The sequence below is a fragment of the Mirounga angustirostris genome, unplaced genomic scaffold (genome assembly GCF_029215605.1).
Source record: "Mirounga angustirostris isolate CCGP_5_RB_7025 unplaced genomic scaffold, mMirAng1.0.hap1 SCAF_1, whole genome shotgun sequence".
In the NCBI taxonomy this organism is placed as follows: Eukaryota; Metazoa; Chordata; class Mammalia; order Carnivora; family Phocidae; genus Mirounga; species Mirounga angustirostris.
The window spans coordinates 109,374,017-109,397,326 of record NW_026991709.1 but is presented as its reverse complement, the minus strand read 5'-3'; the positions used below and the strand labels follow the sequence as shown (position 1 = coordinate 109,397,326).

The following is a 23,310-nucleotide window of genomic DNA, read 5'->3' as shown; positions in this document are numbered from 1 at the left end:
AGCCTCTGTGAAAGGGAAATATTTAAGCTAAGACCTGAATGATGAGAAGTTTGAGTGTGCCATGCAGAGGACCCTGGGAAGAATGATGGGCAAGTGCAGAGGCAGGAATGAGATCTGCCTATCTGGAAAGCAGAAAGGAATAGTCCAGGTCTCAGAGGGTAGTGGGAGATGAAGCTGGGAGGTGGGGTTGACCAAGGGCCAGGTTGCCGAGGTTGTAGGCCAAGGCAAGGAGTTGTACCCTGTGAACAAATATTTGCAAGGACAGGCACGTGTATGTACTGGGGAAATAGGTACAACAGATGACCCATTCATTATCTGTGTTTAACACAGGCTAGGAAAAACTGTTGTTTGAAGAGAAGCAGCAATTACTACATAGGTCAAAAGCTTTCTCAGGTGATAAATTATTATATTTAGATAAATTTCAAGTAAGCTGAGTTTATCTTCAGAAGTTAACTCATTTTCTTGCCTTTTCATTTTTATAACAGGTACGGGTTTGATAAAAGTGAAAAGGGCTTAAATATTATTTAAATTAGTCAATTTAAGATTTTTCAGTGAAATTCCTGAGGAATAACCGACCTTTATCACGGCCATTGAAATAGGTAGCCTGATGTCTGGTAATGGGGTGATCAGCCACCTTAGTTTCTGCATGGATATGAAGTACATAAGACTAGAGAAAAGGCTGTTTTCCAGTCTCTGGAGACAACAGATGTTCTCTTATTTATTCTTCTCAAATCCCAGCGCCAATGATGGTAGGGACCCTTGCAGCATCAACCTGTTCTTTTTATAAGTAGCAGTTATTTACACTGCATTTTCAGAATAATTATAAATTTCCTCTGATTTATTTGTATTATCCCAAGAGATCTAAATCATCGAATTATTACATTTTAAATCCCAGAATTATATGGACACAACTTTTGGTGGGGGTGGGGGAGTTGGGAGGCTGAGTGTGATTTGGGAAGGGAATACAGAATATCTTACTGAAAAGGACTTCTTCTTCTTCTTCTTCTTCTTCTTCTTCTTCTTCTTCTTCTTCTTCTTCTTCCTCTTCTTCTTCTTCTTCTATTTAAACAAACCTAATAGCTATTAAGAACAAATGGCATCCCCATATACTTGAGAAGTTAATGACAAGTGTGGCTGCTTCTATTTCTGATTTGGGTTAAGAACTGACAATGATCAAAAACACAAAAACAACAACAACAACAACAAAACCTACCAGTGGCGTTGGACTGAATGTGGCTAGGATGACAATGGGTGGGGTAGGGAGGAACACATGGTAATTTCCCCAAGGCAGGCAGACACGAGACTGTAGGAGCCACAAGCTGACTTTTGAGTGTTCCTGACAATGCGCAAATAGAAAATCATTATGTTACTCGTCCTGGGAAGTGTGGAAGAGTACAGATGACTTCCGTGCTTTTAAGTGATGCAGTCCATTGTATCATGCAAACACGCGGGTATGATGACTCACGTATCATTGGATTATTGCAAAGTGTGAGATGGTGTGTGGTTTCCGAGAGCATGTGTGTGTAAATGCATGGATATCTGCAATATGTGACTATTTAGAGAACACTCCTGAAACAGGAAGCCACTTCCTGACCTGCTGCTTACTCCAGGTGGACGGATTCACCAAGCAGCAAATATACTGAAGTATGAGAGTAGCAGGTTTTCTACAGTAAGAATAGTACACACTTGTTGACAGGAACTAGATTCAGGAGGGGAGAGTAGAAAGAGCATGTGGACTTGGGGCATGACTCCAGACTCGGATGCTAAAGATGCCTTCCCCAGAGCCAGGTGTCCTCTCCTCCTGCCTTATTTGGCTTTGTTCCTCTGGTTGGTGACCCATCACGTTGGAAAAGAATCTCTTTCAAAAGTGTAAATGTTCCTCTTTCTGTGGGTGATGTCACCATTCCCGTGGCCCCAGCCTTTGTTACTAAATAGTACTTAACAACACATAATCATTATTTTCTCCACTTAGAGCTCTGAAGGGTATTTGTTCTGATGAAATCGAGAGATACATTTCTCAGGGAGGTAGGAGTAAAAGCTGGGAAAAAAAAAAAAGGGACACTATGCCTGGAACATCTCTTGACTTGTATTACTTAAAAGAAGCAAGTAGACAACTAAATTTTTATCCTGTGGCAACAACTCCTACTGCATTAAAAAAAAAAAAATCACATATGACTCCAAAGGATGTGGTTTCTATGCAACTGTGGGTTATATACTCTTTTTTAAAGTGATAGATGCCTTTTACTTGGCTTGGCTTGTCCTTCCCAGGTTTTTTCTTGTAAAATGTAGGGGGAAAGTTGGACAAAAGAAGCTGTGCTCTGGTCAATTAAGAGTGATGTTTCTGAAGTGCCTGCTGATCATTCCAGGGAACATCTTGGATTCCCTTCAGATTACATCCTACCTATCCATTCAAAAAACTATGAGAGGATCTGTCTTCTGTCTTATAAACCATAGCTGTAAATTTCTTAAAGTTATAATTTGATTTTAATCCTATTTTGAAGAGATCTGAAGTTTCACATGAGCTTGCTTTTTTTTAAGTATTCTCTATTTTTAAATTCATCATTTTAAATAATTACAATAGCTGCAATTTGTCAAAGGCCTGACCTATGCTAGCTCAATTCCTGTGAAATCACTCATTACCACAGTTCTATGTGGTAGACATTTTATGTTAGCAGGAAACTGAGAGTCGGGGAGATTGTCAGGAAACGTGTGCTTCGTAACAGACTCCAAAGACTGTCTTTATTTCGTAGGAGCCGAGGCAAAGGCAGAGCAGCAGCCTTGGAAATAACGCCCCCTTCTGTTTTAACCTGATTCTTCTGAGGAGTGTGGTGCATGCACAAGCCATTGCAAGCGTTTGGTGGGGGAGAGGTGGCTATGCTGTTTCCAAGAGGAGCCAACAACCCAGGCAGAAAGACCAGGCTGTAGCAGCCATGGCTCTTGCCAGTGGAAGCTAACCCCATGTCACGTTTGGCACGTGTATACCTATTGCCAATAACCCCAGAGGAGGCTGCGTTTTCTCTCGAGTCACCTGGGAATTTAGTCATAAATGAAACAGATTGACTTCAGCTGGCTTCTTCCATCACAGTAAGGAAAATACCCAGCGTTGGACCAAGCATCATCCATGTACTCCTTTTTCTTAATAATTAACTTTGGCTGTCTCATATAAGTTGGATATTTGGTGCCAAATATGCCCTTTTCCACAAGTTCAAGGCTAATCTAACAAAATTAACACCTCCCGAGGCCCACAGAGAGTTCTTGGTCTTTAGGGACCCTGACAAACTATTTACAGTTTCTACCAAGACAGACCTACCAGAATGTTGTAAGAATAAACAGACTTCAAAGTCTTCACAAGAGGAGAAGCTGTTCTGGCTAAGTCTATAATTTAGACTATCTTCGGAGAAGAATGACTTCATGAAAAGAGGGGCCCAGAGTGGCCAGCCTCTTTCAAACTCGTAACTTTTTCTTTATTTAGTTGTGAAGACTAAATGACAGGTAGGACAGTGCTTTTGTAGGAACGTGGGAGTCTTGAAGCTATAGAAGGAAGTTACACTGTGCATGGGGGTAAGCATGTGGGTAGGAGTTATAGACTAGTCTAGAATAATCATGCATACACATCTTACGATGGCACCTGAATAGAATTAATAAACTCCTATTAAAGGCACTTGATACATCATTTTTTTTTAAAGCACACATTACCTATTATATTCAGGAACAGAAAAAATAATAATTTTACATCCAGGAACAAAGATTAAAAAAGAGCCTTTAATTTTGACAAAACAAAAATCTGATACAATTGGATTTTCATATGTTAATTCAAAAGCTGACATGCTATACTTCTCTGAAAGTATGGTAGAGAAGCTGGCTTTGTCTTGTAGATATCATAACCTTAAAAGATTAAGCCTGAGGGGCGCCTGGGTGGCTCAGTTGGTTAAGCGACTGCGTTCGGCTCAGGTCATGATCCCGGAGTCCGGGGATCGAGTCCCACATCGGGCTCCCTGCTCGGCGGGGAGCCTGCTTCTCCCTCTGACCCTCCCCCATCTCGTGCTCTCTCTCTCTGTCTCATTCTCTCTCTCAAATAAATAAATAAAATCTTTAAAAAAAAAAAGATTAAGCCTGAGAAATGATGAAAGTAAACAACAAAGAACACAGCAAGGATGGCATAGTAGTGATCAGTCACAGATTTCCCCAAACCTTGCCCTCGGGGCCTGTATGGTGGACAACGTGCATCCTGACAGAAATAAAGTCACCATTTCATGCAACCAGGAATAGAATCCTGTCTTACAAATTAAAAGGAATTCCAGGGGCGCCTGGGTGGCTCAGTTGGTTAAGCGACTGCCTTCGGCTCAGGTCATGATCCTGGAGTCCCGGGATCAAGTCCCACATCGGGCTCCCTGCTCAGCGGGGGGTCTGCTTCTCCCTCTGACCCGCTCCCCTCTCGTGTTCTCTGTCTCTTATTCTCTCTCCCAAATAAATAAATAAATAAAATCTTAAAAAAAAAAAAAAAAGGAATTCCAGCACTGAAGACTTGTAGTGTAAGTACATGGCTGTAATTCTTGACATTTGAATTGTGTGGGGGGAGAAAAAAAGAAAGATCATAAAGATAATGATAATTGTCTATCTTTTGAGTTTAGATTCACCTGTTCACATTCTTGCTCTCTGTCACTACACATTGTACTTTTATATTGTTTACTTAATAGATTATAATTATTTACTATTACATATCTGTAGCTGGCTGGCCTGTATGTTTCAAGAGCCTTGAGGTCTAGTTTTGCTCATTCTATAGTCTCAGAATCTAGGAAAGGCTGGAATTATGCCAAGACTATTTGTGAACTGGATAGGAAAGTTGACAACAAAAAGACAGTGAAAAATGCAGCGGTTACTGGTGAGCTGGTGACCTATAGCCAGAAAAAGTTTGAAAAGGGAAAAGAATGTTCAACATTGTCTAAAAATACATTCAGTACTGGGAAGGTTCAATGGGATCAGGTCCTGTCGGCAGTTACTCATTGCTAAGCCTGCGGCAGAAAATATGGGCATTCAGAGCTACCCAGGTGCGGCCATTGGGACCGATGGCGCATTCACAACAACCATAAATTAAGACTTCTAATGTTACCTGCAAATGAGATTCGAATGAGAAACGTCCCATTAATGTATTTGTATTTATGATTTAACCATGGTACTTTACTGAATGAATTCATAAGGTATATAAGAATTTGCAAGACTTTTTATTTCTAAGAAAGTTATATATATATACACACACACACATACACGCATATGTGTATATATGCACACTTTTATGTAATACACACACACACACATACATACACACACATTCTAGAGTTTGATACAAATAAATCCAAAAGGAAGTGGCCTAAAATACTTTTGATCTCTCAGAGACCCTAATGTCATTCTCAAAGGGTGCTCATGATCACAGTTTCTTAGAAGGAGACAGGATATGGAATTATAAATAAACAGCAACCTAAGCATTATAGAAGATGTAGGATTATCCTCTGTGTGGACTTAATCATATCTAGTTTATTTTTAAGCCCACAGACAGACAACTGACGCTTATCTGGTATAAAGTGAAACATGGTTAGGTTGCACCATGACCCAGCAGGTGCATGATAAAGGTGTACTACCACCTTAGCTTCAGACAACTGGTCCTGATTCCCACATTTCTAGATGCATATGTGTGCATATGTGTGCCGGTTTACCCACACCTAACTCTATTTGAGACAGAGTTTCCTGCAGAGAACACTGTTTCTTTCGAGCCAAATAGAACTTACTTGCCTTGCCAAAGGGAGAAAGTGGACCAGGTCAATGGGTCACCACTGATTCTGGGTATTTCCATTTCCTGAACTCTAGCTCAGTGGGAGGACATCTTGGCTGCATATTGGAGCCATCTGAGGAACTTAAAAAAAAAAATACTGATGCTCGTATGCTACTCCCAGAACTTCTGATTTGATTGGTCTGGATTACACTCTATGGATTCAAAGTGAAGCCAAAGTCAGGAACCACTGCCTTACTTTTGGTCTCCCCATTTCTAGGATGGGCTCATAAATACCACCTCATTTGCCTCTTGGGAGAGTGCAAAGAAGACAGTATATGCCATTAGAGTTCCCTCACATTCCTGAATTCACTGGTTTCCCTTCTTCCTTTATCTCTGGAGAGGAAATAGAAAGGGAAGGAACTAATGGTGGCCATCTTGGGAGGGTGAGAAGGGGGGGCCCTTCCCCAAGAGCCCTCCAAGCTCTGCCAGTTAGCAGGTCATTAGGGTTAACCAACTATCTTTTGTCAAAGTAATCACTTTTGAAGGATTAAGCCTCAAGCTCACCTTAGTGTGAATTACTTTAATCAGATAATCTCCTATCACCTAGTTGAGGATTTGTTGTTGAGGACCCGAGGGAAGCAAGGAGAGAATTGCAAAGCCAGCCTGGGATTCACGGAAGGTGAGGTGAGGAAGCCCGCAGTCTGGGAACTAGTCTTGGCCCTCAGTAGGCTAACAGCAGCATAAAAAATTAGAAAAACAAACTTTCTTCTCACATTGCTAGGGCAGTGATTTGTTCAAAGTGTTCCTATGATCAAGTTGTTGTCCGTCTCATGGCCCTTTATGACTTTTCTGTCTTTCTTTCTGCCAGGAAGCACTTAACACGTGCCAGGTAATTTTACCATTTGCCAGCTCTTGGGAATCTGTGAGGAGCAAGGCCTGGCGAAGCCCTAGCCTCCTTACCATCTGCCTGGCACATGGTGAGCACTCAGGGTTTATTGAATTTAATTGAATTGTTTCATTTACTACACTTTTTTCCCCCAAAAAGTGTGAGGGTTTTTTTTTTTCCACATCTACCCCCCCACCCCCACCCCACCAACTAAACTAGACTGTGAGTACCTTGAAGAAATCTTAATAATTTCTGGGTATCCCCGGTGCCAAGCACAACTCTTGGCATATAATCAGTGTCCAATAAATATTTGTTAAATGAATTAAGAAGCAATAGCCAGCATACCAATGCCTATGTTAAGATATTAGAATTAATTTATGACTGTACTGCTCAGTTTCCACACTATTGGACAAGGCATAGAGGGGGAAAAAGAGAAAAACGTGTGTATGTGAATCTCCCACCATTTATTAATGCAACAAAAGTTGTTCTTTCTCAAAAGTCCTTTAGGACACCTGTTGAGAAATGGTCTGAAGGTGATTTCTGGAAAGAGAGAGGTAATAAGGAATAAGAGGGGCAGACAAGATCCAGAGAGAACCCAACAATGGAATGAGAAAATAGAGGGACATAGATGATCATAGAAGCCCAAAGAAAGAATGCCAAATACAAAATGAGTAGAGAGATAAAATAGACATTCAGGAAAGGAAAAATCAACCTTGCTATTGGCATTTTCAGAAATTTGTTTGCCTTTAGGAACCAGTAAGGCAATGGCCATATTTTCAGATGCTTTTTTTCTACATAGAGTCAGCAGGTAGAAATGTTTGCATTATGGTACATAAAGAGTTACACTATAACATTTATACTATAAGACCTATTAGATACTATTTTTAAAAGATTACAGGGGATTCTGGGCTAAGCCACAACACACAATTTTATGAGATGGTAGAAAGCATTTCATAATATTACATATAATTATATACTATAAACATGCATAGGTAATACGTCCACTTTGGCTTCTTGGCTACCTGTTTCATATCTATTGTTATTTATTTTTAAATTTTTTAAAATATTTTATTTATTTCTTTGTCAGAGAGAGAGACCACAAGCAGGGGGAGCGGCAGGCAGAGGGAGACGGAGAAGCAGGCTTGTCATCGCCGAGCAGGGAGCCCAATGTGGGACTTGATCCCAGGACGTTGGGATCATGACCTGAGCCAAAGGCAGATGCTTAATGACTGAGCCACCCAGGCACCCTTTGTTTCTTTAGGGTGTATTTTCTGGGCTGGAATTGCTGTGTCATAGAAAATTTTCTTTTTCAGCCTTTCCAGATAATACCAAGTTACTTCCCAAAATGACTGCCTTAATTCACACTCCTGAGTTCTTACATCTTTATATAGCATTATGTCACATAAATTTTTGCTTGCTTATTTTGTAATAACTCTGTTAGCAAATAGAGGAAGATTGCTTCTCAGTGTCCCAAATAAGAAAGGAAAATTCAAATTGTATGTCATTCATCTTTTTTTTTTTTTTTTTAAGATTTTATTTATTTGTCAGAGAGAGAGCACAAGCGCACAAGCAGGAGAAGCAGCAGACAGAGGCAGAAGAAGCAGGCTCCCCGCTCAGCAGGGAGCCCGATGCAGGACTTGATCCCAGCGCCCTGGGATCATGACCTGAGCCGAAGGCAGACGCTTAACCGACTGAGCCACCCAGGCATCCCTGTATTTATTTTTGTAACTGCTTTATTTATTAAAAGACCATTACTGTACATTTTCTTTTCCTTAGTGACAGTTCTTATTAAAAAAATGTGTATATCCCAGGTAGAATGTCAATATACTACATATTAGACACATTAATTCAGGATCTGGGTTATAGGTTGTGAAACACTACACTGTGGGTCAGGAGTCTTGGCCCCTCATTAGCTGCGAGGTTTTGGTCAAGGGTCAATTGTCCAGTCCCCATAACCTCATGTGATAAATGAAAGTTCAAATGAATGACATGAGAGATGCCATTTGTTTTATAAAGTCATACTATGAGATTAAGTGGGAAAGAAAACAGAACACAAAATTGCATATATAGTAAGTACAATGTCAGCTATGTAAAAATGTGTTGAGAAAAACCTGGAAGAATATAAACTGTAGTATGACCAGTGACTATCTCTGGGAATTGGAATCACTGCTGATTTATATAAAAAATATTCTGTTTTCAGGCATTTTGAATTTTCTATACTGTGTTGACTTCAAGAAAGAAAGAAAGTGTGTGCAAGTGTGTGTGTATCCCCCCCAAATATCTCACTTCCCTCAAGGCATGGAGGTGGTCACCTTACAGATTCTCTTCAGTTCTCAGATGTAAGATTCTAATGTTCACTGTATCTCACTGTTAAGGGTTTTCTGCTGGCCTCCAGCCATTTGCTGCCCCTTGCCCTCCTGGCAGAGCCCACTCTTTTTGGTGCAACTCCTGCATTCTGTTCTGGGACTAGACCATTAGCCTCCACACTAACAGTCAAGAGAGTACTCTAGTTATATCTGTGAAAACCAAATCTGGATCGCGTGCCATCCTCCACCTCTAATACAACCAAACACTTGGCTAGTTCCCACTGACCACAAGTCTAATGACTGCAGTTGTACATTTTGAGTGTGATTCATTTGATTAGGATTCATTGTTTTTCTCACTTGACTGTAGGCTCCTTGAAGTTAGGTGTCCTGTTTGTTTTTATTCACCATTGGACTCCTAGCTCTAGTGTGAAATCGGGATTCAAGGTTCAAGACCTCTAGTTCCCACTCCTTTGAATGGTCTTTCCGCCAGTGTTCTGCCTCTCCTTGAGGACTCTGCTGATCTCGGACTACCTCAGTCCTTGACCATGCCCTTGAACACACACCCTCCCTCCCCAGTCCCGCTAACCTGCTTTCTCCTATTTCACAGCGCTTACTGCCATCTGAAATTGCTTCCCATGTTTACCTGTTTCTTTATGTTTATGCTTTCCTTGTGTAGTGCCTGGCTCCTCCTAGCAGCCTGTAAATTCCTTGAGGGAAGTGTTTGGGCTGTGCTCCTATCTCAAACTCTACTACCCAGAACAGGACTTAGCACAGTGGATGCTCAATAAACATTTGTGAAATATGGAACAGAGTGATTATGTGAAGAGTATTTTCTGATAGGAAGAAGGATGGAAGAAGGGGGAAAGTGGGAAGAAGAAGAAAAAAGGAAAGAAAAAATAGAGGAATAAAGAACTATACTGAAAATCTTGGGTGGCCCTTCTTTACATTAAACTTGGGGAACGTTTATGTCTATATTAGAGTTTCTTGTTGCCCCCAGTGTTTTTAAGAAAAGCAATGACAATAAATGGCCCAGGAGAGTCAGAAGACATTGATGCCAGTTCTGTTCTGTCACGGTGCCAATTTACTTATACAATGTTTTCTGGTCTAACAAAGGAACAGGGCCAGATAGTCTCCAACACTCCATTCCCAACTAAAATTCTGTGGTTCTAAACTTTTAATTCTGAAATGTATGTTTTATATTGCCCTATTGCCAGATGTCAAAATAATTATATTGATTTAGATTCAAGCTTTAGTTAAAATAGCTTGAGATATGTCCAAATATTTGTAACTCAGTTTTAATCTTTATAAACATCTTAAGACAAATATGTTGATTTTACATAATATTTTCACACTTAAGCGGTTTATACATTAAGTGGCACAAAAATTATACATACAATGTGTTGTATTATATAGCATATTATATATACATAATACACAATACATAATAGAATATAAGTTATTTATATTTAAATACTGGCTATGATTTTAAAAACTTGGTGTGTGAAATATATAAGGTCCTTGAAGGTAAACTAAAATCATCTGACTCTATCAGTATATTTATTCAGATACCTAAACAAGTTTGAATCCAGGCTATAGAAGAGTGCCTCCCTCCTCCACTGTGAAAGTTAATAGAGACACATTTAATGTATCTGCTTAAAATGGATTCTCCATACCAAAACGTTTCCAACTCTTCCCTGCCTTCCAGAAGCTTCTTCTCTCAACCATATGTATTTAAACATGGACTAGAAAGCAAAAGATCTACATCTGGGTCTGTTTTGGCACTCTCCTGCAATGGATTATTTTTATCCTGGTATAATAAAAACAACATTCCTAGATCAGTGATTCCAGACCTTTTCATATTTTGACTTTTAAAAAGCATACCTTCTTGGGATGTTTTCACTGAGTTTTTTGTTTGTTTGTTTGTTTGTTTTGCCAGGAAAGCCAAATTACATCTGGGAGGCAGTGAGAACTTACTGAGCTATAAATGCGGTTTGTAGGACAAGGAAGATAACAATTCATACACACACTCACACACTCACACAGGTGCCTTAAAGACTCCCAGTTGGGTGAAAAAGATAAATGCTACCATTTCCTTTATCTGTATTACTGGTAAACCAGCTAGTTGATATTATCTCTAAAAACCATACTCCTTAACTGCATTTCTATTGGGATTCATTGGTATAATTAAAACTTGAATGGTCTGAAATATTTCAGGAACCTGCAGTGAACATTCTTTCCTTTATCTGAAAATGTGTTTTTATTTCATCTGAAATTGTTTTCTCTAATTTCCCTCTCCACCCACAAATGACCTTCTTTTTGTACTTATGGATCTACTCACTCATGAGCCCATGAACTCTAAGTACACTTCACAGAAGCAAAAGAAACCATACTGCTCATGCTTTCCTGGCACTGAGGGAATATCAGTGGTATTCTAAATGGGAAACTATTTACTTTTTATTACTAATGATTTTTTTAATAATTTCCATAATTTAAAACGCAGTCAGAATGCTACTGGTAGCTGAAAGCTGGCAATCTGGTTTAATATTTTTAACATATGATCTGGTGTTTGTTACAATGCTTCAAAATTTTCAGCGTCATTACTCATGTTATAGTATTATCAATAATAATAAATTAAGCTAAATCCGTGGCAAACTAGTTTTATATCACAATTCATTTTGATTCATTTTTGAATCCTAGATTGACCATTATTTTATAGGAGTTTTTCTTAAGCATCCCTTTTTCTTTTATCTAACATAAAATAACATTTTTTTTCTCTTCTTTGTCATTTACGAGGATGTTTATTTTACTGTTTCCAACATTCAAGGGTCTTTCTTGTATTTCTTTGTAATCTGTTCGGTGGAGCAGAAAATCTGTCTCAGTTTCAATTTCTCTTTTGTTCCCAGAACTTCCCCCCTCCTCCAGTGCTGAACTGGAAAAATAATTTCCCCTCTTGCACCATACACAGGTTCAAAGTCCTGCTTTTCACCACGTTGCTCCAAACAGCAAACTTTCTAACCCACAAGAAAAAAGAACACCAAAGTTGTAACTTGGAAGTCTACAGGGGTCTGAGAACAATTGAAAATAAATTCCTACAACGGGGATTAGGCCTTAGCGGTTCATTGGACATTCTGAGAGGTGCGTGGAAGCCGGCTAGGGCACCAACCTGCTAGCAGACGCATAGGTGGCCCAGCTCAGAAGTCAGGGTCCGTTGTCATGGAGAATGAAAGGCAAATTGAAGACATTAAAAGGCAAGTAGCAAACAATCCAGTAGGCTAAGCCAGGGATTTGGGAGCTTCCCAAGGTTCCTCCCTTCCTCATTCCCTGCATGAGTCATTTTTCCAGTCTGTCCACACCCATTCACCCTTCTTCTATGGGCCACCACCCCACACTCCCATTCACCCTCAAGCTGCTGCCACAGGATCTTTCTGAAATACAAGTCCAAACTCTACCTATCCCCTTGCTGTGTAAACTCTTCCAGTTCATCATGGTTTTCAGACTAAAGCTGAGGCTCCTTGGATTAAAACAGACCTACTTTTAGCTCATCTCCTGCCACTCCCCTACACTTATCCTTCCCTCACTTCTAACACGAAAGTTGGCAGGTCCGTTGTATTTGCCATGCTCTTTTCTCCCACTTGACCAGACTCAACTCCCTTTCCATCTTATCTTGTTAATTGCTATACACTTTTCAAGGCACCTGTTGAAAATAACTCCTCCAGGAAGCCTTCCCTAACCCTCCTCAGGCCCCCTTTGGCTTGCCAACACCATTTTAGCATTTATCCCTGAGGCAGAGTTAATTGGTTTATTTGTCTTCTCCCTAGCAGGAGTATTATCCTCTAGGGTAGGGGCTGTGTTACCCATTCTCGTATCTCTGGCATAGCAGGCGTTCGATGTAGTTGTTGAAATGAATGCTGAATTAAGAAAAAGGCATTCCTCATAGCTACTAATTGGCAGATAGAGAACGCCCATTCCTGTTCTCTGAGAAAGCGTCAGTGTCCTTTTTAGTTTGCTTCAACTGTGTGTGCACTTGGGTACTTTTCAATGATTAACACTGAGAAGTAGGGCCATTAATTAATTTATTTGTTATGGAAGGCGGCAGTGCACAATATTAACTGTTTTGTGGATCTAGCCAAGGGTCAGAACTCAAGTCTGTTATTAATGCCTCTTACTCCTGAACTTTAGCACCTTTCACGATGTTTTCCCTTTTCCTTCTTAAGCCGGCGCCACCCTCTTTAACACAACAAAGTTGTAGGAGGAACATGGCACCATATCCACCACTTCATTCCAAATTTTGTCCAAAACATGGAACCGATGTTTTAAATTAGAATCATTATTGAACAAGTTATCAAAATTCCTTAAATTCAAAGGAAATTCTGCCCCCAAATCTCCAAAACATCATCACATCACTTTAGTCCAGAATTCTTTCCATTCAAAGTGAAGCCAAGTTGCATCTTATAACACCCAATGAATTATGATTTGGGGCTGTGGTCTGTGTTGCTCCAACAATAATATGACCTAGTTGCCTTGGAATATTCCAGTATTTCAGAAAATGGTATTTTATTTTCAGAGAAGGGTCTCTGCTTCCTATAAATCATGTAATGCAGAGTTGGGAAGAAAGGGGATTTTACATTCCAAATATTATTTACAAGCTAGCCTGGAAGCTGCAGGGGGAGTTTTTTGTGCTTGCGTGACAGTCAGTTTTACTAAAGAACTGCAAAACTGTGGACACCCTGCTACTTGAGGAAGAGACACACTGGCAGTCTTGCAGATGTTTTTCCCGCCTGTGAGCCATCCAGGTTCCAAAACGGTGTGGTGCATTTTAAGGCGGCAGCCCCATCCGATCCCTGCCGTTTTCTGCCGCTCTGATTCTCACCTTCAACCTAACCTTGCCGGCTTCCTTGCAAAAAGCCTCATCCGCCGGCCTCTTTAAAAAACGAACCTATGTGTCCGCCCGGCTGGTCGGAAGGAGCAGAAAGTAGTAGGGGTGCGTCCCGTTCGCACTATAGCTCGGCTGTTACAATGTTGAACGTGTAAGATGGAAGATACCACCGGCTGGCTGCGGGGATGCACCTCGCCAGCGCCGGCTCCGGTTTCCTTGTGCTCCCGGCGCCGACCCGCGAGCGGCAACGACCGCCCCCTGCGGACTTTGTTCGGTTGCGGGGCGCCAGCGCGGCCCGGGCGAGGGCGGGAGGGCGGCGGAAAGTTGGAGAGCGTTTTTTCGCCGCCGCGTGCGTCCGGGAGCTCGACGAGTCCGCCCCGGGCTTCCTGGTGGGGCTGGGCTGGCGGGGGAGGGGCTGCGCAGCAGCGGCAGCGGAAACCAGACCTCGGCGATAAGAGGCTGCACAGCGACATGCAACAGCCTTTTCACTGCAGCTGAATGAGTTGTGGCGCTCACAATGCTCCCGTGACCGGGAACTGACAAGTTCAATTTTAAATCGCGGGCCTCTTGGAATCATGACTCCCACAATGCCTTGGGCACTCGGTCGGCAGTCGCGCTGCCTCTGAAAAAAAATGTGAGAGGTAAGTTTCCATTTTCGCCGTTTCCTTGCGCTGCTCTGCTGCTCTGCATTGTTTGTACTCTTTCGGGGCTGTACGTGGCTGGAGGAGGAAGTGAGAGGAGGCTTCGGCCGGCTGCGTCTCGTAGCGGCAGAGGCCGGCTGGCCACGGTGGATGGTTTCCTATCGCACACCCTCGCGAGCTAGGGGGAGAGCGGGAGGTTGCAGCTGCAGCCCAGCTCCGAGCAGCCCTTCCCCGGGCGCTGCGGACACTGTCAGAGCGCAGCCAGCTTCCAGTTTGGCAGCCTAGACAGAGAGAGAGAGAGAGAAAGAGGGGGGAAATGAAAGAAACAGGTGCGTGGAAGTGTACTTACAACTTAATGACCTTCGTCAGGCGGAGATGCGAGTCCATCGGACGCGAGCCGCGGTTTCTCCCAAGAGATCCCGCATCCCTGGCCCCGGGGGCTGCCGTCCAGCCCGGTTTTCATCTGGGCCAAATATGTGCACGCAAAGGTTAATTCTCTGCCTGCTACCCATAAATTACGCATGACATGTTTAGCTGGCCTTCCTTATATGGAGAGTGCTGTATTTCAGTCCAGTTTGCCTTTTGCCAAGTTTACAGGGCGGAAGACGCCCTGCATAAGAGGGCTCCTCTCTCTCTCTCTCTCTCTTTTTTTTTCTTCATCGTTTTGTAGTGCGTCACTCAAAAACTGTAAGAAAGTAAGTACAGACGCTCTCTGGGTGGAGCCGCAGTTGGTTGATTGAATTGCTTTCACGAAAGGTTGAAAAGACTGGAAAGTAGTTAGTACTTGGGTTCTGGTTTTTAGACAAAAGCAGGACAAATATGTGCCCCCCCACCCCTGCACTTTTTTTTTTTTTTTTTTTAAACGGAGCCGGAATCTGTTATTGGTAGTAATGTGTCATGTGAGAATACTTTGATTCCAGAGCCTGTAACACGAGCAGGTATATGGTGGAGCTTATGCTTGCCCCTCTCACAGCACTTTACAACTACCCGGGTGTTGCTAGAAGAGTGGTTGTGTTTTTAAGTCTCTCCCCGGCCGGGAGAATATACGGCTGCTGGGATTTGGTGGTGCATTTCCGTGGAGTGTGCTTGCCTAGGATTAAGACGGAGTAAGAAGCTGCCAGACAGGTTATTGCCACTGTCTTTACTTTGTGTGCCCACCGGCGCGGGCGATAGCAAACGGATGGTAAACTCTGTCGTACTCTGAGGAATTTCTTAAACAAATTAATAAACCGAGAGAGAAGTCATAATTAATGCCTCTGGATTTGCAGGCCCTCTGCAAGGCGCTTTGAAATACTACACCAGTGGACACGATGTTCCTCCCTCCTGGGTTTGAACACGGTGTCTGTTTATCCACAGAGGTATTTAGGACCTAACTATTCTATACCAGCATAAGTGATCCACTCCGTGTTATCTGTGTGCGTTCCTGAGAGCGTTGGTGTTTCTCCTTGTCGTGCTGTTGAGATAAACTATTATCACTAAGGCAGGTTAAAATGAAAGTTCAACGACTGTAAAATTCATCTAAAGAATACTTAGTTTCAATACTTAGAACGTCTTAGATGTAGAGTTAAAGCCAGAGACACCGAATAAAGTTCTTTTGTAGCCTGAGAAAGCACATTGTTGTCACTTATATCTTTGCTTTCTTAAAGTCGGTGACAACTACAGCTCAAAACTGTTTTTTAGGAAACCTACAGTGTCCTGACTTTCATCCATTTGCATGGGGGTGAATTTTTTTTTTTTTTTTTTTTGTTGGCCTTCTTTCAAAATGTAGACATTAGTTTTTAGTTTTAATTGTTTAATGGGGGGTTTCTTCAGTGAGGACTACAAAAGTTGCCTTTTGTGTTTTAGGGAACAGGTTGGGTCAGCACCAGAAAACCTGTTCATCCATCCGTCTATAATTACAGTGTCACTTAAGACATAATAATCGGGTTTTATTATTACTAAGAGACTCAGAAAAGCTCACATGGGCCTAGTTTAATTTTTTTCTCATGTAACTAAGAACAAATTTGTGTGCAGACACACATCAAGTGTGATACTCTATGCAGCCATGCCAGTGGAGAATCCAAAGTGTTTTATGGTTTAAAATATTATTGCTTGTGTTTACGTTTCCACATTTGAGACAAACTTAGACTCCAAGTTGAATTCGTTAAATTTTGTTTCCAACATTCTGTTCTTCCTCTGGGCACAGAATTCCTATGAAATGAAGCACTGGGTTCTGTTCTAGATCAAGAAAAGAATATCCCAAGGTTTCTCCTGGGGTCGGTGGGGGCGGGGAGTAAAATCATTTTCTCATTGAGTAAGGGTGTGTTACTTTATTATAAAAAACTTCTTTCTTATTTTCATCGTAAGCAAAAAAATCGCCCTTGCATTTATCCCTGTTGTGGTTCATTAGGCCTGTATTTGATATATCTATTTATGGAAACTGAGAGAGAATAGCCTTGCTTCACCTTCTGGTTTTCTGCTTGGTGAGGAGGATGCACAGGTTAGAGAACATCCCAGATCTCACTTAGAAGAAGCTGAAGAGAATAGGTCACTGGGGTGGAGGAAGTGGAGGAAGAAAATGAAATGTATTCACTTAAATGTTTGTCTTAATATAAAATCCCAGCAGCAATACTGATTATAGAGGATGTTACATGGGAAGATTTTGAAGTGGTGGCCTTTTAGGCCAAAAAGCTTCATATTTTTGGAAATCTAGAATGTGCCGTCCAGCGCAGAAGCCACTAGCCACATGGGGCTGTTGAGCATTTGAAATGTGGCTAGTTAAGTATAAAATACATTCTAGATTTGGAAAACTTTGTAGGAAGGGAAGAATGTAAAACATCTGATTAATATTTTTATATGGATTATATGTTGCAATGCTAATATTTTGGATATATTGGTTTCAATAGAATATACTGTTAGATTAATTTCACCTGCTTCTTTTCCCTTTTTAAAAATATGACTACTAGAACACCTAAAATAACAAATGTGGCTTGTGTTGTATTTCCATTGGGTAGTGCTGTTCTAGAACAAAGCAGGGAAGCAGCATTCTGAGAGAAAGCTGAAAGAGTTTGCTGGTTAAAATATAATAAAATTGACTTTTATTTTTACAAGCTAAAGAAGTTTATTATACATAGAAGTACCTTGTCTTTCTTATCCATTGTAACCAAAATTTGAGAAAACACACTACCTAACATCTATTTTTATTTCCTCAAAACTACTATTTAGTTTAGAGATTTAATGGTGAGGTAGTAATAAGAGAGAAAAGGCTTATAATTAGGGGATGAGTTTTAACACCTCTCAAAGGCCAGAATAGAGTATGATTGCTACTTAGGAACATTTTAGAGACACTATAGTTATCATTGTCCTGAAGTTTCCAAACATAAACGAGTCACTAAAATTTATTTTAAAATAGAGTTTTTGGTAAATAGCAATTATCCTCAAATGCTTAATACGTATTTTCCTTTCCTATGACTTTCCTTCCTTAGAAAATAAAAACATCAAGTAAATCCAAACAAACTCCTGACCACATGTTAATCAAAGATTAATAAATTCACAAAAATGAGATTTTCACTTGTAGGCTATGAGGCCTTGTTTTGAATGTTAAGAAAGGTAAAAATAGGTTTCTGTGGTAGTATGGTTTTTGAAAGATTTCTATACACGGAGATAATTGTCTTTATAATTTGAACACATTCTTGAGAAAGCATCTGACTAGCAAACAAAGCACAATGGCAGAGGTCCTGGAAACATTCCCCTCAGATATTTTCATAACCAAAGTACATTTTGCCATACACAGTGAGTGTTATGCTGAAAAAATGCAGTTCTTTTCTACCCATATAAAGCATGCTTACTTTTACTTCCTTGAAGGCTGCTAAGGATATAGGACAGGGTGGATATAGTGGGTTCTTTTTTGGGGGGAGGGCAGCTTTTATAGAGGAGCTTGGAAGAGTGACCTCCTGGCTAGGTGCCATCTTGAATCTGTCTCCTGCTGTATGAGGCGTAACCGCCATTAGTGTCCATGCATGTATGGAGTGTGAGGGGGAGCACTGATCGCCATTAACTTCGTGTATAATTTCTGATGAGTCATGGAGCGTATTCGCTAATGGTTGGAGAACTATTGATTGCAAAGCAGGGAATTCAAGAAGAGCTATTGACGTATGGCATTAAGTGTGTCTAGACATATTTTATATTTTTAGATGAGATAGGGAAATTGATTTTTATGTAGTGTTTTTCATATTATAAAGATATATATTTATGTAAACATTTCAGCTATATCCTTGAAAAAACACTTAGCAAATACATGGTTACAGTGTTTTACGTATTATTATTATTAGGTTTTAATGACCCTAGTACATCTCTTACAGATAATTATTCACATTTTCCAGGAGGCATCTTAACACATGTGTCTGTGACATCCATAAAAATGAAGAATCTTTAAAGCATTTATGTTACAGTATTAGACATTACGTATTTGGCACTTTCCCCACTGTTTTTGAGATCCTACTCAGGTTTCTGTGATTATCCTTTGTTAAAACAGTTCAAGATATATTAATCTCGTGATGATATACAGCCATATTGGATAGAGTGAAGAATTCCTTTTCCACTGAGATCAACTTTTTTTTAGAAAGGTGAAGATGTTTCTGAAATAACTTATGCTTCCAGTAGTGTATATGCTCCCAAGGAAAAACTGTCGTCTCTTTGGACATTGTTTTAAGAAATTGAGAGTTGTATCTTCTATATACCCAAAGAGGTGAATAAGAGTTGATAAGGGTAATACTCCCATGAAATGTGGACACAATTTTTATGTAAGTGTTTGTGTGAAGGCCGAGTGTTCCCAAGACAATGCTAATTTATTCAAATAATCTGGAAGTTAAATAATGCCATATTATTGAAAAGAATTGTGCTAAATATCATAATCTAAGGCTGATGTCTATGCAGATATCAAGTCCGTTCCATTCCTTCTCTAGCTGATATTTCTTCCTCCAAAGGACTTTTAAGAGAAACTTATAGTTGTTTTTTTGGGTTTTTGTTTTTTTTTTTTAAAGATTTTATTTATTTGATACAGAGAGAGACAGTGAGAGAAGGAACACAAGCAGGGGGAATAGGAGACGGGGAAGCAGACTTCCTGCTGAACAGGGAGCCCCATGCGGGGCTCGATCCCAGGACCCTGGGATCATGACCTGAGCCGAAGGCAGACACTTAACAACTGAGCCACCCAGGTGCCCCAAAACTTATGTTTAAAACTGGGTTTTCTTTATATTCTCAATTTTAAAACAGTTTGGGAGGTATTAACTAAGAATGAACTTGTTTTAAAGAGCTAACAAGACCCGAAGATCATGGGAACAAGTTTAATCATATGAAATAAACATTACATTGCTGATTTGAGATATTCTATTTTGTAATGTTATTTTTAAGTGTATACATACTAGAGCAAAAATAGCAAGCTAGGCTCAGTGAAATCTACCAAACTTAATCAAAATATACCTGGTCTTCAAAGAAGTGGTAGTCTGGTAGCAGAAGTGAGAGTTTTGAAAATAACTGTAAAGTACAAAGTCGTATTTCATAAACAGTGGCTTGGTAACATGGTTTGGAAGTACAGATAAAGAAAGATAAGTTTCTGACCAATACATGTAAGAAAGGGGAACAGTCTTAATGCATAAATAATGGAAAACAAAAGCTATTCTTTATTTTTCAACTGTGCAAAAATAGTATTCTGTTAAGCCAGCATTAATTATATCTATTCAGTGATATTTCCATATTTTTCATACATTTATATTTAACATCCAGAGATAGGATTTTTGTATGTGTTCAATTTCATTTCTTTAGTTCATTTCTCCAGTAGAAAGATACAGATTTCCAAATGTCCTGTACTAGAATATCCATAGTTTTTGCCCTCAGTTTTACTGTTGAATACCATAATGTTTCACCTTTTGAAGTCACCAAATAGTTACAGATGTGTCAGAAGACCTGAGTGGGTAAGGAAGTTGAACAGTGAGCATAGAGAATTTGCCAAAGACTAGATTGAAAGTAAATTGACAATTACAATGACGTTGTTTACTAAAAATCTATATATTAATGTTAAGTAGTGGAAATAATACTAAAATACATTTAAAAAACAGTGATTTCATTTTGGGAAAAGAAACATACATAATGAACAGCAATGGAGAAGTATATATTAGCAGGAGATTTTAATCAGAAACAGCCAGAGTATCAAATTTAACATGACACTGAGTAAAAGAAAAGTGGAGAAATGAGAACAGAAGGTACAGACACAGGTAGAAGTGTCCCAGTTGTGAATACACTTTTGTGGGTTTTCAAAAATAATAACTATTTTAAGTACATGTCATTGGTGGAAGACTTAGTAACATTGTCTATACTTTCTGTATTTATGTTCCTACCCTACTAACATCTGTCTACAGTGATTGTGACTGAATAGACTCTTCCAGAAGATGCCAGAAAGTATGGTGACAATAATAAATGCAGTGGGAGTGTGAGGAAATATAAACAGTGAGACTTTACAGTTTAATAGTCAAAACACATCATAAGCATGTTAAATAGCAGGGATGCCAAAATAAGGCAGTATGCAGTTCTTACTTAGAACATCATTAAAGGCATTTTCTGAACTTGATTTAGTATTAGAACTTAGAGACCGTTCAGAGCTTATTGCATCCAAAATTTGTACTCCTATATCTAGCAATCTGTTTACCAGCATTGTTGATGATAGTGGTAATGACACATTCACATTTTACTTGTTTCTGTCTTCTCTGATTACAAGAAAAGAATTACCTTTACAATGACCTTTTAACACTCCATGTGGATGGATAGCTCTTACCCTACCCGAAAGATAGTCTGGGCCCGGGTGGTGGTAGTCAAGTTAGGTGACCGAAAAAAAGGAAGGCATAGGGCTGGCCGGGGCAGAAAAGTTGGTGGGAAAAGCTCTGAGTCATTGGCTGGACTTGCAACTCAGTATTCCCAAGCCAAAAGCCCCCTCATTGATATTTCTATTTACTAAGTTTTAGTTTCAAAGAAGCTGTGTTATAAAAAGACACATCATTTCCTTTAAGTAGTTTCTAAATTTGTTTTGAAAGTCCAACGTTTGCTGCAGTGTAAGTAGAACAACAAAGACAGACCTCAGTGAGGGGTAATTTTTGAAAAGTGGAGTACTCAGCAAATGTAAGAGGTGATATCAGTTTTATTATCAGTTTAAAATTATTGTATCTGTATATATTTATTGCATTTTTGTCTGTATCTTGAAAGGAAAGACTTTGCTGGGGGTTGGCACGGACAAGCTTCACAATGTGTAGACTTTATCAGACCAGATCTGACTAGGTGTGTGGCCTGGGGAAAACTATTTACTCTTTCCAATCCCTAAGTTCTGTATCTGTGAAATGATAAACATAAATAGTTATTAATAATAGAAATTCTAGGGGCACCTGGGTGGCACAGTTGGTTAAGCATCTAACTCTTAGTTTTTGGCTTAGGTCATGATCTCAGGGTTCTGGGATTGAGCCCCGGAGTTGGGCTCTGTGCTCAGTGCAGAGTCTGCTTGATATTCTCTCTCCCTCTCCCTCTGCCCCTCCTGCTCATATTCTCTCTCTCTTCCTCAACTAAATAAATCTTAAAAAAATAACAGAAGTTCGACTTGCTTTATATTTCTTTATAAAAATATCTCCTTTAATCTTTTTTTTTAACAGCTGTGAAATGGGCCCTATGACCTTTATCTTCAAGATTAAGTAGCATGACTAGAAATCTGTCATTTGTAGAATTATGAGGCTTGTTTTTTGCCTTTATTCAAATGTCCATGTTTTTAACCAATTTTTTGTCTTGCCTCCAGTGATATATAAAGAATAGTAATGAGAACAAGAACTATAATGATGATTACTAACATTTTGGACTGTTTTTAATATGCTAGGAAAGGGGTTATGAATTAATTCATGGATTCCCCAGAACAACCCTGTGAGATGAGTACTATTAATATATCAGCTTCACAGATGGGAAAACTGAGGCACTGATAAGGTAATTGTCCAAAATTAACTTAACTAAGAAGTAGCACAAGATGGAGTTGAACCAGGGTAGTCCAGTTCTAGAACCCATGCTTGTACATAAAAGAATAAAAACAGATTAAAAAAAAATGCTTGTGTTAGGCGCATAGAGGAGATCAAGACCATAAACATTTGTAATACTCTTAGCAGAGTCACACTTCTACAGCATTTAGAAAGTAAGAGGATAGAGAGAAAAGCCATGGGGGTAGGTGGCCAGCATATAAGGTAGGAAGAAGGAAGGAATCAGGTGGGAGAGGAGGTTGGTACTGCACTTTGGGGAGCATTGAGGAGCAGGTGGTACAAGTTTGATACACAGTGGAGAACATGAGACATTTGGTTAGGCCTGTATTTTAGTGACAATTTATAGAGGAAGGAAAGGACACGTACAGGATAAAGTAGAGATTGCAGGAAAGAGATGAGGGAAATGCCAGGGAATGAAAAGGAAGACATATATGCTGGGGGGAGAAGTGACAGGTGTAGGGTTCACAGGATGTAGCAATTGATTAGATGTGGACATGAAAGGCAATGGGAAGTATTAAAAATGATTTTTAAAATATAGTAATTTTTTAAACTTCTCATCAAAAATTTCTCATGTAAAAAACTTAATCTTTAATGTTAATTCTGTTCATTACCTTGCTACTTGTGTGCTCTTTTAGGATAAAGAACTATGGGGTGCCTTGGTGGCCCAGTTGGTTAAGCGTCTGCCTTTGGCTTAGGTCATGATCCCAAGGTTCTGGGATCCCGTCCCACATCAGGCTCCCTGCTCAGCAGGGAGTCTGCCTCTCCCTCTGCCCCTCCCCCTGCTCATTCTCTCTC

General features: G+C 40.0%; 1 protein-coding gene and 2 long non-coding RNA genes across 21 annotated transcripts in view; 2 read left to right on the top strand and 1 right to left on the bottom strand.

The window, feature by feature from the left end:
- The window catches only part of LOC129045381 (uncharacterized), a 93,863-nt gene extending 84,289 nt beyond the window's left edge, over positions 1–9,574 (top strand). Inside the window, exons 3-4 of one of the 2 annotated variants that reach the window (XR_008505052.2) lie at positions 6,636–6,744; positions 8,184–9,574. This is a non-coding gene — a long non-coding RNA (uncharacterized LOC129045381). Of the gene's footprint in view, positions 1–2,750; positions 6,745–8,183 lie in introns of both variants that reach the window. The other variant, XR_008505053.2, reaches the window with a different exon arrangement.
- Positions 9,575–10,017: 443 nt separating this feature from the next.
- LOC135363849 (uncharacterized) lies at positions 10,018–14,985 on the bottom strand. Its single transcript, XR_010410051.1, has 2 exons — positions 14,826–14,985; positions 10,018–14,457 (listed from the first exon to the last, which is right to left on the bottom strand). It is a non-coding gene; the product is annotated as an uncharacterized LOC135363849 (long non-coding RNA).
- The window catches only part of MBNL1 (muscleblind like splicing regulator 1), a 179,709-nt gene continuing 170,734 nt past the window's right edge, over positions 14,336–23,310 (top strand). For 12 of the 18 annotated variants that reach the window (XM_045903538.3, XM_045903527.3, XM_045903526.3 and 9 more), the window contains exon 1: positions 14,336–14,476. Coding sequence is in view for 1 of the 18 variants with exons in the window: in XM_045903524.3 (XP_045759480.3) it covers positions 15,025–15,171 (147 nt within the window). In the remaining 17 variants the exon portion in view is untranslated. Of the gene's footprint in view, positions 14,477–15,017; positions 15,172–15,271; positions 15,602–23,310 lie in introns of those variants that run through there. The other 6 variants (XM_054504355.2, XM_064586231.1, XM_045903541.3 and 3 more) reach the window with 4 other exon arrangements.